General features: G+C 60.7%; 2 protein-coding genes across 4 annotated transcripts; both read right to left on the bottom strand.

The window, feature by feature from the left end:
• Positions 1-52: 52 nt before the first annotated feature.
• Positions 53-7,638, bottom strand: GIPC3 (GIPC PDZ domain containing family member 3). 3 transcript variants are annotated; one of them, XM_088018195.1, is made up of 6 exons: positions 7,389-7,638; positions 6,392-6,577; positions 6,073-6,253; positions 4,232-4,344; positions 3,803-3,897; positions 53-3,686 (listed from the first exon to the last, which is right to left on the bottom strand). In XM_088018195.1, the coding sequence occupies exons 1-6, from the start codon at positions 7,611-7,613 to the stop codon at positions 377-379; spliced, it is 4,110 nt and encodes a 1,369-aa protein (XP_087874321.1). In that variant the 5' UTR covers positions 7,614-7,638; the 3' UTR covers positions 53-376. The 3 variants fall into 3 exon arrangements, with proteins under 3 accessions (XP_087874321.1, XP_027982212.1, XP_027982213.1); XM_028126411.2 differs by having other exon boundaries at positions 3,448-3,686; positions 3,816-3,897; XM_028126412.2 differs by lacking the exon at positions 6,392-6,577 and having other exon boundaries at positions 3,448-3,686; positions 3,816-3,897.
• Positions 7,639-10,550: 2,912 nt separating this feature from the next.
• HMG20B (high mobility group 20B) lies at positions 10,551-15,916 on the bottom strand. Its single transcript, XM_028126390.2, has 10 exons — positions 15,849-15,916; positions 15,513-15,568; positions 15,066-15,174; positions 14,372-14,575; positions 13,667-13,787; positions 13,287-13,333; positions 12,983-13,055; positions 12,475-12,690; positions 11,778-11,910; positions 10,551-11,234 (listed from the first exon to the last, which is right to left on the bottom strand). The coding sequence occupies exons 2-10, from the start codon at positions 15,548-15,550 to the stop codon at positions 11,222-11,224; spliced, it is 954 nt and encodes a 317-aa protein (XP_027982191.1). The 5' UTR covers positions 15,551-15,568; positions 15,849-15,916; the 3' UTR covers positions 10,551-11,221.
• Between the last annotated feature and the right edge of the window lie 1,021 nt (positions 15,917-16,937).

The raw sequence follows: 16,937 nt of genomic DNA on the forward strand, positions 1-16,937 counted from the left end.
CTGCCCCTTCCTCTGCCTTCCCACGAACTCCCCCAGAAATGACACACCCAGCTGCAGGGAGAGGTGCCTTTATTCCCCATGAGCCCTCAAGGTACATGAGGACAAGATTGCCTCCTGCCCCCCATTTCTCCACCTCCTGCCCACATGCCCCCCCCACACACACACCCAGCTTTCCACTCCACAGACCTAGGATCTGCTTACACCTCCCAGAGCCAGGCCCAAGTGAAAATAGAGCCCCTGTTTCCACTCTCCCTACTCTCCCCACCCCTACCTGCTGGGGGAATGAGGTCACCTGCTGCTTCCAGGGGACCCAGGCTGGGAGGGGCCAGAGACAGGATGGGGGGATCATGGAAGCCAAAACTGTGTCACCCTCAAGCTACAGCTCCCCTTGGTAGGGGAGGGGCTCTGACCCCCAAGGAGCAGGCCCTGACTCCTTGAGCGTGTGGGAGGGAACAGGCCTCTGGGCTAGGGATTCAGGGGTCTGGGAATGCAGGAGGGCCACCCTGGGGGCAGAACTAGAGATGACAGATACGGTGGGTGGGGTGGACTTCTGGGGTCCTAACTGGGGCTTGGGGAAGAGGACTGGTTTCTGAGGGGCTGACGGGGTCTGTGGCTGTGGGGCCAGGTGGGAAGTTGGTGAGCTTCGGCCCAGGACAATGTTGGCCTGCGTTCCATGTACCAGATCATGGGGCTGGGGCCGTGGCTGAGACACTGTGCTAGGGGCCAGAGTCGGGGCTCTGCGTGGTGGGCCTAGGGGCTGATGTTGGGCTGGGGGAGTGAGATCAGCCTCGGTTCTAGGGTCAAGGCGAGCGATCTGTAGGTGGAGTCCATTTCTAGAGCTGAGCTGGATCTTTGAGCTGGTCTGGGTTCTGGAGCTGGACTGGGTTCCAGAAACAGGTTGGGTTCTGGAACTAAGGTAAGTTCCAGAGCTGGGCTGAGTTCTTGAACTGCTCTGGGTTCCAGACTTGGGCGGGGTCTCAGGGCTGAGCTGAATCCTAGAGCTAGGCTGGGTTCTGGAGCTGAGCTGGGCTCCAGAGCTGGGCTGAATTCTTGCACTGGGCTGGGTCTCTGAGGTGGGCTGGGCTCCAGAGCTGAGCTCCATTCCAGAACTGATCAGGGTTCTGGAACTGGGTTGGGTTTCAGAGCTGAGCTGCATCTCAGAGCTGAGGCAGGTCTCAGAAGTAAACTGGGTTCTCGAGCTAAGCGGGGCTCCAGAGGTGGTTTGAATTCTTACACTGCTCTGGGTCCCAGAGCTGGGCGGGGTCTTGGAGCTAAGCTGGGTTCCAGAACTAGTCTGGCTTCTGGAGCTGGGTTGAGTTCCAGAAAGAGGCTGGATTCTAGAGCCGAGGTGAGTTCCAGAGCTGGGCTGCATTCTTGAACTGGGCTGGCTTCCAGTGATGGGCTGTGTCTCGGAGCTGAACTGAATCCTGCGACTGAGCTGGGTCTCAGAGTTGAGCCAGGTCTCAGGGCTAGACCGAGTTCTGGAGCTAAGCTGGGCTCCGGAGCTGGGTTGAATTCTTACACTGCTCTGGGTCCCAGAGCTGGGCTGGGTCTTGGAGCTGAGCTGGGTTCCAGAACTGGTCTGGGTTCTAGAGCTGGACTGGGTTCCAGAAACAGGCTGGGTTCTGGAACTAAGGTAAGTTTCAGAGCTGGGCTGAGTTCTTGAACTGCTCTGGGTTCCAGGCTTGGGCTGGGTCACAGGGCTGAGCTGAATCCTGGAGGTGGGCTGAATTCTTGCACTGGGCTCAGTCTCTGAGGTGGGCTGGGTCTCAGGTCTGAGTTGCGTTCCAGAACTGATCAGGGTTCTAGAGCCAGGCTGGGTTCTGGAATCACTCTGGGTTTCCAAGTTGGCCTGTGTCTCAGGGCTGGAGTGAATCGTGGAGCTGGGCTGGGTTCCAGAGATGGAGTGAATTCTTGAACTTAACTGGGCTCCAGAGCTTGGATGAGTTCCAGAGCTGGTCTGCTTCCCAAAGTCCGGCTCAATACCAGAGCTGCCTTGGGCTGTGGCCTGGAGCTGGTATCTAGAACTTGGTAGGGTTTCCGAGATGAGCTGAGTCCCAGAAGTTGATTGAGCTCCTGAACAAGTCTGGGTCCTGGAGCTGGGCCTGCTTTCAGAGCTAGACAGATTTGTGGAGATTACATCTGTTGCTGCATTGGTCTGGGTCCCAAGGCTAGACTGGATTCCAGAGTTTAGCTGGATTCTGGAACTCAGTGGGGTCTCAGCAACTGACTGTGTTTGGGAGCTGGAAGGGATTTCAGACCCAGTCTGTGCTTCAGAATTGAGCTGAGTTCTGCAGCTGGGTGGAGCGCCTGAGCTGGACTGAGCTCTGGAAATTGCCCAGGTCTTAAAATTGTTCTGGGTCCCAGAGTTAGATGGCATTCTAGAGCTGGTCTGCGTTCCGCAGTGAGAGCGGGGCTCGGCATCAGGCTGAGCTCTGGAGGCAGGCCTTGCCTCAGAAATGGATGGGGTTCCAGAGCTTGTCTGAATTCTGGAGATGGGCCTGGTTATAGCACTAGGGTGGGGTCTAGAACTGGACTCAGTCTCTAAGCTGGACTCATCACTGGAAGCGGACCAGGCCCCAGGATGGGGGTGGGTACTTGAGTGCAGTTGGGTTTTAGAGCAGGGCTGGGATCTGGGTCTGGACTGAGCTGCAGCATGCGTCTGGGCTCGTGAGCAGGGTTGGGTTTGGGAGCCATCTTCCAATCCTGAACTGGTGTGGCTACTGTTGCTGGACTGTTTCTGGAGTCTGAACTGGGCTCCAGAATTAATGGGAGTTCCTGAGCTAGACCGGGTGTCTAGATACGGCTGAGTCATGGGGTTGTCTTGAGTTCCAGCATCAGACTGAGTTTTATGGAAGGGCTTGGTCATAGATCTGGGCTGGCTTCCAGAACTGGGATTGATCTCAGAGCTAGGCTGTGTCTTAAAACTTATCTGGGATTCTGACCTTAACTTGATTTTGGAGCTTGGTTTAGCTTCAGAGCTGTCTTGGGTTCTAGGAAAGGGCTGGGTTTTGGAGCTGGGTTGGGTCTCAGAACTAAATTGCATTCTAGCGATGAACTTTGTCTCAGGGTTGGCCTGGGGTCTAGAACAGGGCTTGGTCTCAGAGCTAGGCTTAGTCTCAGAACTGAGCTTGGTTCTAGAGCAAGACTTGACCTCAGAGCTGGGCTTGGTCTCAGAACTGGTAGGGGTTCTAAAGGTGAACTTGGTCTCAGGGCTGGCCTGGGCTCTGGAGCAGGGCTGAGTCTTTGAGCTGGGTTGGGTCTCAAAAGTGGATTGGGTTCCAGAGATGAACTCAGCCTCAGAGCTGGCCTGGAGGCTAGAGTAGGGCTCGGCCTCGGAGCTGGGATTGGTCTTGAAATTGGTAGGGGTTCTAGAGGTAAACTCGGTCCCAGAGCTGGCCTGGGCTCTAGAGCGAGGCTGGGTCTCAGATCTGGGCTGGGCTCTGGTGCAGAGGTGGGCTTCGGGAACTGGCCAAGAGGGCTGGGGCAGGGGGCTGGGCTCTGGGCTGGGGCTGCGCTTGGCCCCAGCGCAGACTAGCCACAGGCCTCCCTGGCCTCGCCTATGGCGGCCCACACCTCCACCACAAACTCGTCCGGGAAGGCGAACTCGCCCAAGACGGAATCTAAACGGTGTGCAAACTCCTGGACGCTCAGCGTCTTCTTGGAGGTGTCCACCATGGTGGATGCTGCAGGCCAAGCAGGAGGGAAGGCTGGTGAGGGTGCTCCTTGGGCCTCAACTTCCCCCTGGGGCCTCTCACTCCTCCCTGTGGGCTGTCCTCCCCCCAGGGGCCACCTGGCTTACCCTGGCCCCTTACCCAGCTCTGGGTCCCGAATGCCCATGTAACTCTCCAGCAGGTCATCCACCCTCCGTGATGCCTCCTCCTCAAATTCGCTGGGCTGGTGGGGGGGGGGGGGAACAGCAGAGGGTCAGAAGCCTGGGATCCCTCCAGCCCAGCCCCTCCGCAGGCCCCGCCCCTGCGGCGAGAGCAGAGGGGGGAGTCAGCACTCTGTGCCAGCACTCCCGTCCTGCCTTGCATCGAGGACCCATTTTGCGGGTAGGGGAGCAGGCTGGACGAAGGAGAGTGTCTTGTCTTACCCAAGGTCCCACTGAGTCAGCTGAATGCTTGGTACAAGAGCCCCTGAAGACTCCCTTCCCCTTCACTCACCACCTCCTCCACTGAGGCAGCCCCCCCAGAACAAAGACTCAGGGTCTCCCTTCCCCTTCACTCACCACTTCCTCCAGTGACGCAGCTCCCCCAGAACGAAGACGCAGGGTCTCCCTCCCACTGGTCACTTTCGCTTCCATGGGGCATTTGCTGCCCCTGCTCCTCTGGCCGATCATATCTGGAGGGGACAGAGCAGGGGAGGGGCATGTGTTCTGGGCGGATCCACATCTGTGTAAGCCTGAGCTTACCAGCTGAGCCTTTCTAGAACCTTCTTATCCTTCAAAACCCCCTTATGTCCATGGGTGAATCTTCAGACACCCAGCTTGAGAATCCCCCCAAATCACCCTCCTCTTTTTTATTTATTTTTATTTTTAAATGTTTTTTAAATAATCTCTACTCCCAGCATGGGGCTCGAATTCACGACCATGAAATCAAGAGTTCATGTGCTCCCCTGGCTGAGCGGGCCAGACGACGCCGTCCCTCCTGTTTTTTTTTTTTTTTTTTTTGAAGATTTTATTTATTTATTTGACAGGGAGACACAGCGAGAGAGAGGGAACACAAGCAGGGGGAGTGGGAGAGGGAGAAGCAGGCTTCCCGCCGAGCAGGGAGCCCGAAGCGGGGCTCGATCCCAGGACCCTGGGACCATGACCTGAGCCGAAGGCAGACGCTTAAAAGACTGAGCCACCCAGGCACCCCTGTCCCTCCTGTTTTTAAAATGACTCCCTCTAGAAGGGACTGCTTGAGATCCTCCTGTAGCCAGAGGGTCAATCTAGAAAAGACTTTGTCTAGAATTCAGTCCTACGGGGGCTGTCCTCCCCCGTTGCTCTGCTAACGGGCAGATCTGGAACCCCACCCTGTCCCATTCTCCCTGGGACCTCCCTCCAGACGTGCCCGGGAGTTTCTAGAACCTCTTGCTGGAGAACAGCGCTACTCAAAGGGCCAGTCCATAATTAAATAAGAGGGTGGTGCTGGAAAGGGGAAAGTGACAGGCTGGTTCCTTCTTTGAGAAAGTTGTGCTGTAAAAAAACTACCTGCTGCTAAACAGGATGGTCTACATTCTAACGCAGAGGTTCTCAACCCCCGGGGCAGGGGCGGGTGATTTTGCCCCCAGGTGACATTGATGATATCTGGAGACAGTTTGGTTGTTACGACCTGACAGTTGCCATTGGCATCTGCTGGGTCAAAGCCAGGGGCGCTGCTCAGCCTCCTATGGTGCACAGGATGGTCCCCATGGCAGAGATGAGCTGGCCCAGATACCACTACTGCTGAGGTGGAGAAACCGTCTTCGAGAGCAAGTCCCTTGTCTCATGCATGGACAGGTCACAGACTTCTCTTTGAAAAGCACCATTCTAGGGGCGCCTGGGTGGCTCAGTCGTTAGGCGTCTGCCTTGGGCTCAGGTCATGATCTCAGGGTCCCGGGATCAAGCCCCGCATCGGGCTCCCTGCTCGGCGGGGAGTCTGCTTCTCCCTCTGCCACTCCCCACCCCTCATTCTCTCTCTCTCTCTCTCTCAAATAAATAAAATGTTTTTTCTTTTAAAGCACCATTCTAGAACTCACTTGGAAAAACATTCTCTAAAATCATAGCCTAAAAGCAGGACTTTAAAAGCTCCTAGCCAGGTCACAAAATAGGTCCAGACACGGCCTCAGCCTATCCCCAGCTTTCCAAACTCCCCTGCCCCCATCCCTGGATTGACTCGAACAACCTCGAAACTACCTACCCATTCCTGACACAGTGCCAGAAGCCCCCTGTCATGTCACCAGAGGCATCTAGAACCCTCCATCCTGTCCCAAGCCCCACCCCCGCTCCCATCCTCCACCGTCTTCACTGGGCATCCAGAGAACCCGCTTCTGGAAGAGCTCCTCACCACCACCCCACTGGCCCCCTGGGCCCCAGGTGGCCCTCACCGAAGGCTCTCTTGGGCTGCACCAGGCGCAGAGTGAAGGGCTGGGACTTGGGCAGCTCCCGGAGCATCTTGGCTACCTCGTAGTGGCGGCAGCCCACGATGGAGTGGTCGTTGATGGCCTCAATGCTGTCGCCCACGCACACAGCCTGGATCCGGTTGATGATGCTGCCCTCCTTGATCCTCTGCAGGGACCCAGAGTCACTCACAAGGCCACCCCAGACACCCTCCTCAGCTTCCCAGAGCCCAGGTTAACCAGAGAGGGGCAGTGGCTCATCCCAGGTCCCCGAGCACGCAGGTAGTCACCCGCCCTCCGGGGGCACCTTGATGAAGGCGTAGCCGGCCCCATTGTCCGTGATGGTCAGTCCCAGGGCATCTTCGGTCTTAGTGACCTCCACCTCCTTGGTCTCGCCACGCACGTGGGCAAAGATAAAGTCCTCCAACCCTATCTGGCCGCCCAGGAGTTTCTGCATGTCCACTTTGTGGCTGTTTAGGGTACAGAATAAGATCTGTCCCAAGGGGAGGGGGAGTGCAGAATTAATGACAGCGCTCATCGCCCTCTGTCTGTGCAGAACAACCAGGGTGATGGGTTCAGGAGCCTGAGAGGGAAACTGAGGCACAAGGAGGCATGAAACTGGCCTGGTTACCCAGCCACCAGGATTCCAGTCCACCGGAAAAGGCGGGGCGTGGGACCCTCAGAATGGGGTGGGCTACAAGAAGGAGTCTGAGACCCTCAGGATGGGGAGCAGGGTAATAAGGGGGCTGTGGGCAGGAAGAGCCCCCTCCCTCACCCCTAAGACTTTCAGTTTTAACCCGTTGGTGCCCCGACATCCCAGAGCAACTTTTTCAGTCGATTCTGAATCTGCTGGCGCCCCCTGGGGGCTATGAGTCGTACAGCCCAGCAGTCCAGGCCCTGACCCCCGCCCCCCCCCCACCCCGGGCCTCCGACTTCGCACCTGGAAGGGGGCTGCCTGGAACCCCAGCCCCCAACCGCGCCCAGGAACCACAGGGGCGCTTACCCGAGGGCTGGGATCCACTGTTAGCTGATTCAGCGCAGTGGGTTCCTGGACAATCTAAGGATCCCCTCACCCTAACTCGGGCTCCCCTTTTGCGCAGGGCGTGCGAAGAGGTTCTCTGGGGCATGGGCACCCCAGGATCTGAGAGGTGTGTCTCTGACATCTGGTGATCGGATCCCCTCCATCCGAGGATGGGGGGATCCGGGGCCCCCAGTCCCGGGTTCCAGGCTCCACCCCTATCCCGGGTCAGATGGGTGGGCCTCTGGCGCCTGGAGGGGTGGAGCGGGGGTGCGGGGGTCCTCACCTCTGTGGGCGCGATCCCGAAGGCCTCGGCGATCTTGGCGTAGAGCTCGCGGACGTTGGTGAAGCCCTCGATCTTGCCCGTGGGGCTGCCGTGCGCCAGCTGCGTGCGAAAGACCAGGCGCGGACGGGCGCGGGGCGCGGCTGGGGGCTCCGCGGGCGAGGGCGGGGGCGCGGACGGGCGCGGGGCCTCGGCATCCTGGGTCTCTGGGGCCGCGGCGCTCTCCATGGCCGGAGAGGAGCTGGGCCACCCCGGCCACCGCCACCGCCGTCGCCGCCGGATCCGCCGCTTCCTGCAGCCTCCCCTCCCCCGGCCCAGGGCGCGACAGCCGAGCCGCTGGGGTAAGGGGATCCGGGAACCCGAGCCGCCCGGGAAGGCGACACCGCGGGCTGCGGAGGGGGGTCCGGCCCCAGGTGTCCAGGCCCTGCCAGGGCCAGCTGCGCGCTCCTGGCGGACCCCGGGCAGTCCTCCGGGGGCCTGAGGCGCAGACTGGGGGAAAACAGGGATCACCAATGAGGACATAACCAGCTGAGCGTGAGGAGCGCTCACCCTCTGCTAGGCGCGCTCATTTAATCGTTGCAACAACCCTAGAAGGGGGCAGGACACGTACCCTGGGATAACCTCAGCCATACCCTGTCCCTTCTTTGACACATCCTTCCAGTGCTCAGTCCTCCCCGGGCAGGTAAAAGCCCAAGGCCTCCCTGAGGCCCATCAGGCTTCCCTGAGGCCCACCAGGCCCTGCACGACCTGCCCGGTCCCCCCTGCCCCCTCCCCTCCTCCCCATCTCCCCCTCGCTCCTGCTACTCCTGCCATGCTGGCCTCTTTGCCTTTTCTCTAATGCCAGGCTGGGTCCTGCCCCAGGGCCTTTGCACCTGCTGTTCTTTCCGCCTGAACGCCATCTCCCAGTCATCCACCTGGTTCCCTCCCTCACCTCCCTCAGCTACTTGCTCAAATGTTGCCTCCTCCTTCCACCTCTCAAACTCTTTTCCCAGATTTTTCTCCCTGGTGTCAAGCACTACCCGCTAGATCAACTGTTCACTTCCTCGTCTTGTATCCTGGCTGTCCTCACCACTAGAATGTCAGCTGCAGGGGGGCAGGGGCTCTGGTCTGTTTTCCCCCTGCCGTGTCCCGGTGCCCCATGCCTGGCAGACAGCAGGCACTCAGGCAATCTTTGGTGAGGAAATGAATGGACCCCCAGGTTACAGATGAAGAAGAAGGGAAGGAGGCTGTGGGCACCAGGAAGCATCTGTAAGAATCCCCTGGGACCACAGCACAGAGGCATCCAACAACAAGAATTTCGGCTCTTATAATATGGCAATGGAATGCCACATAGTGGTGCAAAAGAGGGGCCTCCGCCTTGGGAGAGTCTCAGAAACCAAGCCTTAATGGAAAAAGGCAAGTTGCAGAAAACTTTGGACACTGTAAGAAAATGTTGTGTCAAGTTTAATATTTTTTTTAAGATTTATTTATTTATTTTGAGAGAGTGAGAATGAGAGAGAGAGAGCACATGAGAGGAGGGAGGGCCAGAGGGAGAAGCAGGTTCCCCGCTGAGCGGGGAGCCCGATGCGGGACTCGATCCCGGGACTCCAGGATCATGACCTGAGCCGAAGGCGGTCGCTTAACCAACTGAGCCACCCAGGCGCCCTGTTGTGTCAAGTTTAAAAGCCTGCAAAACATGACACATATTATATGACATGGATAAGCCTTGAACACACGACACTCAGGGAGGGAACCAGACACAGAAGGCCACACGGGGTGTGAATCCATGTGGGTGACACGTCCAGAACAGACTCATCCGCGGACGGGAAGTGGGTTTGTTTCTGTCAGGGGCTGAAGGAGGCGGGAGGGGCGGTGACTGCTAAGGGGTACAAGGCTTCTCTTTGGGGTGACGGGAATGTTCTGGAATTAGATCGTGCTGATGGTTGCACAAGTTTGTAAATATACTAGAAACCACAGAACTGTACACTTTAAAAACCTTTAAGAACTGAACGAGAAAACCAAACCCTGTCAAAACAGTACTCTTCTAGTTAGACATATGTGCTAAAGTAGATAAAGACTCGCCTGATAAACTCCAAATTTGGGATGGGGGTACCTGTGCTGGGGTGGGGAGACAAGGGACCTGGGGTGGGGAGGTGACAGTATCTGGTTGTGTTCGTCTCCCGGGGCAGCCATAACAAAGCCCCACGAGCTGGGGGGCGTAAAACAACAGGGATTTACTCTCTCTCTGTTGGGGGGGGGGCCCTAAGTATGACGTCAGCTTGTCAGCAAGACACCGCTCCGAGACCTCGGTAGAGCCCCTCCCTGCCTGTCCTAGCTTCCGGTGGTGGCTGGCACTCCTCTGTGCTTTCTGGCCGCTTGCACTGTTCCCATTTCTGCCTCTGTGGTCACATGGCTGTCTCCTCTGTGTCCGAATCTTCATCTTCTTATAAGGACACCAGTCATATTGGATCAGGGGCCCACCCTACTCTGGGATGACCTCATCCTAACTAATTATATCTGCAATGACCCTATTTCCAAATAAGGTCACATTCTGAGGACTGGGGTTTTGGGCTTCAGCGTATCTTTTGAGGGGACATGATTCAACTCGATACAGGCATTTGTCCAATTATTCTCCCCAAATTTTAAGATGTCTTAAATATTGCATTACACAAAAAGTCTCAGAGCGGATTCCTCAGTAAGGCAAGCGCAGAATCCCCCTAGGACCAGCAAGCCCATTCCTGGGAGATAGCTTGCAGAAGTGAAAGCAGGTGTTCAAACACCTGTACACACATTATACACAGCAGGACTCACAGGAGCCGAAAGGTGTAAACGACTGAAATGTCCATCAACGGGTGAAGGGATAAACAAAATGTGGTCCGTCCACATATTGGAATATTATTTGGTCACAAAAAAGAGGGAGGGGCCCACACGTGTTGCCCCGGGGACGGACCCCGAGCCCACGACGCTCAGGGAGGGAACCAGACCCAGAAGGCCACACGGGGTGTGAGTCCACGTGGGTGACACGTCCAGAACAGGCTCATCCACGGTCGGGAAGAGGGCTCGTGGGGGCTGGGGCCTGGGGGAGGGCAGGCCTGGGACATCCAGCAGGGGCATCTTGGGGGCCCTGGGCACATCTTCTAGCCCACCTCCCACCCCCCCCCAAAAAAACATTCACAAGCTTGGAAATTCAAATTCCACTTTTTTTACTTAAAAAGTCCAGATTGAGCAAAGGTAGAGGCTGCCTCCGCAAGGGTCCCTCATCTGGATGAGGGAGGGGTGGGTCAGTACCAGCCCCCCCAATTCTGGGGTGCAGGAATCTGAGGGCCACAAGCAGAGGGTCCCACCCCGGTATGAGAGCATGTCCCTGCAGCGTGCCTGCCTGGGGTGGGGGTGGGGGGTCACCTGTGGTGAGCACCTGCTGGGGGTCCCAGCAGGTCGGGTGTGGGGTTTTCTACCTTGTCCCTGGGCCGGTCCTCGAGATCCGGTGTAGCAGGTACAACCCTCCCCACCCTGGGCGTGCCAGTGGCTGTGGGTCCCCTTGTGTCCTGGGTTCCGCAGCCCCTGTGCTGCTCCCATGTCCCTGTAGTGTGATGTGCAAGGGGAGCGGGCCTTGCTGGGCCTTGGGGCTCTGGGTTCTAGGCGTGTCATGTACAGCAGGTGATTTTTCTGGGTTCAGGGTGCTGGGGGAATTGAAAGATAGAGGGATGCTGTAGCAATTTAATTTTAGGGGGGCTGGAGCCCCCAAGGTGCAGGATTGGGCATGGCCCCAAAAGGTGAACCCCCAATCCTCCTCCATGGGGTGAAGGGGCCATGACCAAAGCTTGGTCTCCTCTGGATCCGTGGGGCGGCGGACACCCTCATAGGTGCTCACTGTGACAGGAGAGAAGGGGGGGACTCGTGATGGGGAACCCCCATCATTTATCAGCCCTGACCCCCAGGATGGGGGTCACCAACCCTCAGTTCTTCCAAACAGATGCCACGGTGGGGGCCAGGAGTCCATCCCACCTAACCAGGACAGCTGGAAGCCACCCAGAAAAACCCACGAGCAGCTGCGGGGAAGTTCTAGTCCCCCCAGTGGATCCCGCCGGCCAAGAGGGATTGGCATATCCCGCCCAGCAGCATTCATAAAGTCCCCGATCTGATTGGCGCCCCCCAGCGGTCCGGCCACTGGGCGCCTGCATCAAATAAGCCCCACCTGGTAGATCCCCTGTGGACGGTGGCCTCGGAGTAAGATCCCGCAGCCGGATCCCACCCGGCAGCGCCCAGACTCTGGGACCCCCGTCGGAGGCCGAAATCCACTCATTTCCGCGGGGCCCAAGGCAGGTCTAGCCCCAGGCAGCTCCCCCAACGCCCGCCCGGGGCGGCCCCATCCGGGCCGAGCGGAGCCCGGGGGCGACCCGCCCCGGCACACACCTGGCGACCTGGGCCAGGATCTCCTTGATGCGGACGATGAGCTTCTCGTGCTGGGCGGGGTCGCGCTCGATGGCGCCGTGCAGCCGAGCCATGTAGAAGTCCAGGGTGCCGAGAGTGGGCGTCTCGCCCGTGCCTGGAGAGGACAGGGACCGGTCACCGAAGCCCAGCGGGGGAGTCGACGCAGCCGGGGCCCCACAGGAGCAGAGGTCAGAGGGCAGGGGGGGGGGTCTTCAAGGGCAGGGTCCCGGGGAGGGGGCCAGAGGCGCGGCGCGTCGGTGGGGTCGGGTGGGGGATCAGGACGTCTAGAGCCGGAAAAGTCAAGGTCAGCTGTGGGCGGGGGGCATTAGACGGAAAGTGTTGAGGGCGAGGCCGTGGGCGGGGGGGGCGGTTTACAAATTGGGGAGGAGTAAGTAGCCAAAGTCAGCTGAGGCCAGAGCGCAAAAGGCCAGGGGGGTGGTGGGGTCACGGGCAGGGCCGGCGCGGGCAGGGTCAGCGAGGGCGGGCGCGTGCCCTGCTCACGATGGGGAGGAGTCATTCGGAGCAGCAGTCGCACGGCCGGGGGCGGGGCTCAAGGCGGTAGGGGGTCCAGGCTCGAAGCAGCTGGGGGCGGGGCCAGGAGGTGGAGCCGGCGGGGCGGAGCTCGCCAGAGACAGGGTGTGGGGCGGGGCGGGGCGGGGCGGGGGCGGGGCCTCCGTACCCGGCACCGGTAGCGAGGCGAAGCTGGCGGTGAGCGCCTGGCGCACGGCCTGGAGCTGTTGCTGCAGCGCCAGCGTCCGCCGCTCCTCCAGCGCCAGCTCCTGTTCCAGGCGCTCCCGCGCGCTGCTCATGCTCTGCGTGTGCCTCTGCAGCACGGCGTTCTGCTCCTCGAAGGCCACGTTCATCTTGCGCAGGCGTCGCAGCTCTGCCTCCCGCGCTGCGGCGTGGGGGAGCCGGATCAGAGCCTGGCGCTTCCTTCCTCCCTGCCCTCTGCTGGGCCTCTGCCTTAGCTGTGTCCCCCCGCCACCCCGACCCCCAAGCCGGCTGGCACTGCTCTGCCTCCAGCCCCACACCTCGGCTTCGGGGGGGGGCGGGGGAGGTGGGCGCCTCTGCTTTTTCGAGTGGGTGGTCAGTTCCCCCCACCCGCCACCTCCCCCGGCTTTGGCACCCTTTTGGCCCACACACTCTCCCAACACCCACTTCCCCAAGGACCCCTGGTCAGTGCTCACCTTTGTTTTGGTCCAAGAACTCTTCAGTGAAGATGGGGACGTCAAAGGTGGAGAAGCCATCACAGTCCCCACCCTGGGACAAGATGAATTTTGGGGGGGGGCAGCCAAAACCCCTCTGGGACGTCCCTCACGCTTGGGAGGGACTCCTCTGGCCATCTGGGTCGAAGTCCTTTTACCAGCATTCCCACGATGTGGCTGCCCCACTCTGCACTCCCTCCCACGAGAGTTGGTCTGGTTCACCCAGGGCTCAAAGACCTCCAGACCTTTCTTGCCCAGCCATGGTCCTTGGAGCAGGAGTACTTACCTTGTGTCCATTCAAGAGGGTATTCATGAGCCCAGAGCCCGAGTCTTCTGGTGGGGGAGGAAGGAGGGCAGGGTCAGCCTGGCAGGTCTCCTCCGAGCCCACACATTGCTTTGCGAGTGCCGCCCCCTCCGCCCCGCCTCGCATACCCTTCCCCCGCTAGTTAGCCCTGCTCATCCTGGGGCAGGCTCCTGCCTAGGCCCCCCAGTGTCTGTGTGCCCCCATTGTCAGCACTGCTCAGGCCCGTCCACTCACAGCTGCCTGCTTAGGTGTCTCTCGTCTTCATGGGACCGGGAGTCCCATGGAGGACGGCGGGTGGTCTGCCCAGGGTCCACCGTCTCAGAGCCCGCACCCAGCTGCCTGGGGGCTGGGTCCCTTCCCACCTTTCTTGATCTTCTTTTCCTGGATCTTCTCCGTGCACATCTTGTAGGCTTCTGACTGCTGGTAGGCGCGCAACTCCTTCATGTACTGCTGCTTCTCCCGCTCGGCCTCATCCAGGTACCGCTGGTGGGGGCAGCGGAAGGCTTGGCCCAGCCCAGGGGCAGGGGCGGCAGGCCTCCCGGGCCAACACCCCATCTCCATCACTCAGCTCACCATGCCCCCACCTTCCCGTAGCTCCCTACTGGCCTTGGAGACAAAACCCGCCTCCTCGGCCTGCTGCTTAGGGCACTCCCCCAACCCCCCCCCCCCCCTGCCCAACTCCGCCCTTATGGGCTGCCTTCCCGCACCCATTTCGCTTGTTGAAATACCACTTAGAGGGCGCAAACTAGTGGTGTGTTTCGTTTCCTTGATATTTTTGCAATTTTAATTACCAGGATTTGAAAATCGGAAGGTATCACATAAAAATCCAGCCCCCACCCCTACATCTTTACACCTATCCATGTTGGTTATTAAGTGTTGCGTCGATTCTTGCCTATTGCTACCCTCCCCTCGCTTCAGCCTGCTGGGGAGAGCTCATGGGTGATCAGTTCTCCAGGCGGAAGCAAGGACCCTCCACATTCTGTCCTTTGGGGGATGTGGCTGCAGGGCAGTGTCCGAGTGGGTCGGGGCAAGGTCAGTGGGCCCGGGCCAGCCCCCTCCGTCCACACCTGCTTCTCCGCCGGCTGCAGCTTGCTCCACTCGGCACCCAGCATCTTGGTGATCTCGGGAAAGGGCAGGTCTGGGTGGCGCGTGCGAATCTGCTCACGCCGCTCGTTCAGGAAGCGCACGTAGCCCGTGACCGGTGCCTTGGGCCCATTTGGTAGGATCTTCTTCCGCTTCTTGCCCTTGGGCCAGCCACGCTTCTTCACGGGCTGTGAAACCGTACGCGCCGTTGGGAGGGGCCTGGAGGGCTGGGGCAGGGCTAGAGGGATGGACGGGGCCGATCCAGGAGACGGGGCCTGGAAGGCCGGTAGGTACGGCCTGGTCAAGGGGCAGGATTGGGAGAGGGCGGGGTTCGGAGGTCCCGAGCACTTGGCATCTGGGATGGGGCGGGCTTGTGGGCGTGGTCTCTGGCATGGGCGTGGCTTCTATGCTGGAGGAAAGGCCCACTGGACGGCGGGAAGGTGCCTCCCACAGGGCAGTGGGCGGAGCTGGTATTGCGCGATGGGTGGGACCTGGTTTAGAGGCAGTGGATCTCCTGGGGGCGTGGCATGTGGCACGGGGCGGGGCCTCAGCTTCGGGAGGAAAATCGGGACTGTGGGCGGAGCCACAGCGAATTCAAATCCAGCCCGGGGTGGAGCTTCCAGGCTATGGGCGAGCCCCAGAGCCTCCCCCACCACAGCGCAGGGACTCGGGACTCACCTCCTCCTCGTGGGACCCCTTCTCGCCGGCCCGGGGGCCCTCGCCGCGCTCTTGCTTGACAGCCACCACGAAGCCCCCATGCTGTCCCGGAGCCTTGCCACCCGCCGGCCTGGAGCCACAGGACGCCAGGGTCACCCCCATCCTCACCTCCATCCCCGACCGCGGAGCCGGCACGGAGGGGGCCTGAGTCCTGGGGGCAGGGGTCTGCGGGGGTCATTATCCACGGGACGGGGAAGGAGCACTCGGGGGGCCGGTAGGGACCCCTGGGAGGAACTGGGCCGGGGAGTTGGGGAGGAAGAGGCCGGTGGGGACGCAAGGGGGAGGTCCTGCCCCGGCTGTGTGGGGGGAGTCAAGACCCTGAGGGGCGAGGGGCGAGGAGCTCCGACGGGGCGAGCGGGAGCTGGGCTGCAGCCCCGAGTGGGCTGGGGGAGGGGATGTCTCACTCACGCGGCGGACGCGCCGGGCTGCTTGGAGCCGTGGGACATGGCCGCTCCCGGCCCCACCTGGAAGGCAGACGCGTGGCCGAGTGAGGGGCGCCCGAGCCGCCGACGGGGTGGCCCGGCGGGGGAGCCCCGGAACGCCGGGCCCAGGGTGTTTGGGGGGGCCGGATCCAGGGGCGGGGAGGCCCTCGAGGGCGGGCGCCCCAGGGATCCTTTGTTGGGCGATCGCCCCCCGGAAGGGCCGGGCCCACACTCCCCCGGTCCGGGAGGGGCCCTTCCCCGGCCCCAGGACCCCCGCGCCCCCACCCCCTCGCAGGGCCCCGAGTTCCGCGGCTGTTTTCACCTCCAAAGAAACTTTCCCGGACCTCTCCGCTGCTGCGACGCTCCAACCAACCGCCCCGAGCCCGCCCCTGCCTCTCGCCCCGCCCCCGGCATGCTAATACGGCCTCCGCGAGCTGTCGGATTGGGTGCAGTCTTTCCCTGGGGCGTGACCATGCAGATGAAGGTTGGCGCGCCGGTCGGCGATTGGCTGGGGCAACCGGGGCCGCGTGGGAGGTGGATAGGGAAGGCGGCGGGCGGGTGCGTCAAGTTCGGCTGCGCTCGGCCGCTCTCGGGGCCAATCAGCGCGCTTTGAGGCCTTGCCGGGCGGAGTCCCTTAAAGGGCCAGTAGGCGCGGCTCGGACTCCTCCTCTCCGGGTGAAGGCGAGACCGCCCGCCCCTGCGGGATCCCGGGAGCTGCAGGGCCAGATCAGGCCCCTCCCTAGTTGCCATGGAGACGGCGGCCGGTTGCTAGGAAAGGGGGTTAAGGTCTTTCCCCGCAGTGTCTTCGCCTCCCGCCCCAGGACAAGGTGGGACCTGTCTTAGCCTCTTGCAAACTTGGCGGGGGAGTTAGCCATCCATTCACTGAACTTAGGGCCCCCGGCCTCCCGCTGTGCCGAGTCCTGCAGTGAGCCGGCAGTAGCTGCTCTCCCCCTGGGGGCTCAGCTTTCCCTACTGTGCAATGGGGACCTTGCACGATGTTTAGGACCAGAAGGCTGGGATGCTGCGAAGCTGAGGTCCAGAACTGGGCTGAAAGCATTTGGAAAGAGGAACTGAGACAGGAAGCCTGCAAGGACCTCGTGAAGATGGAGGGGCAGGAGGCTCTGCTCTGGGATTTGCCCCCCACCCCCATGCGGCAGCGTGGTCTTATGGCCTGAGCTGGGACCTCCCCTACTCCCACGGTGACAGTTGTGGTCACTGAATGCTCACGATGTCGTATTAGACCCCAAACAACGGGCCCACATCACCACACTGCCATCTCCCTTCTCTGCTTCCTTGACGTTCCTCAAATACAAATACGTCCGTTTCACTTACCCCTCCCCCCGGCCTTTTCACCTGGCGTGCCCTTTCCTCCCGATTATCTGCTGGCTCACTGCTTGATCTCCTTCAGGTC

The sequence above is a fragment of the Eumetopias jubatus genome, unplaced genomic scaffold (genome assembly GCF_037043125.1).
Source record: "Eumetopias jubatus isolate StellerSeaLion01/CBP00866 unplaced genomic scaffold, mEumJub1_p1.0 scaffold_1, whole genome shotgun sequence".
Classification (NCBI taxonomy): Eukaryota; Metazoa; Chordata; class Mammalia; order Carnivora; family Otariidae; genus Eumetopias; species Eumetopias jubatus.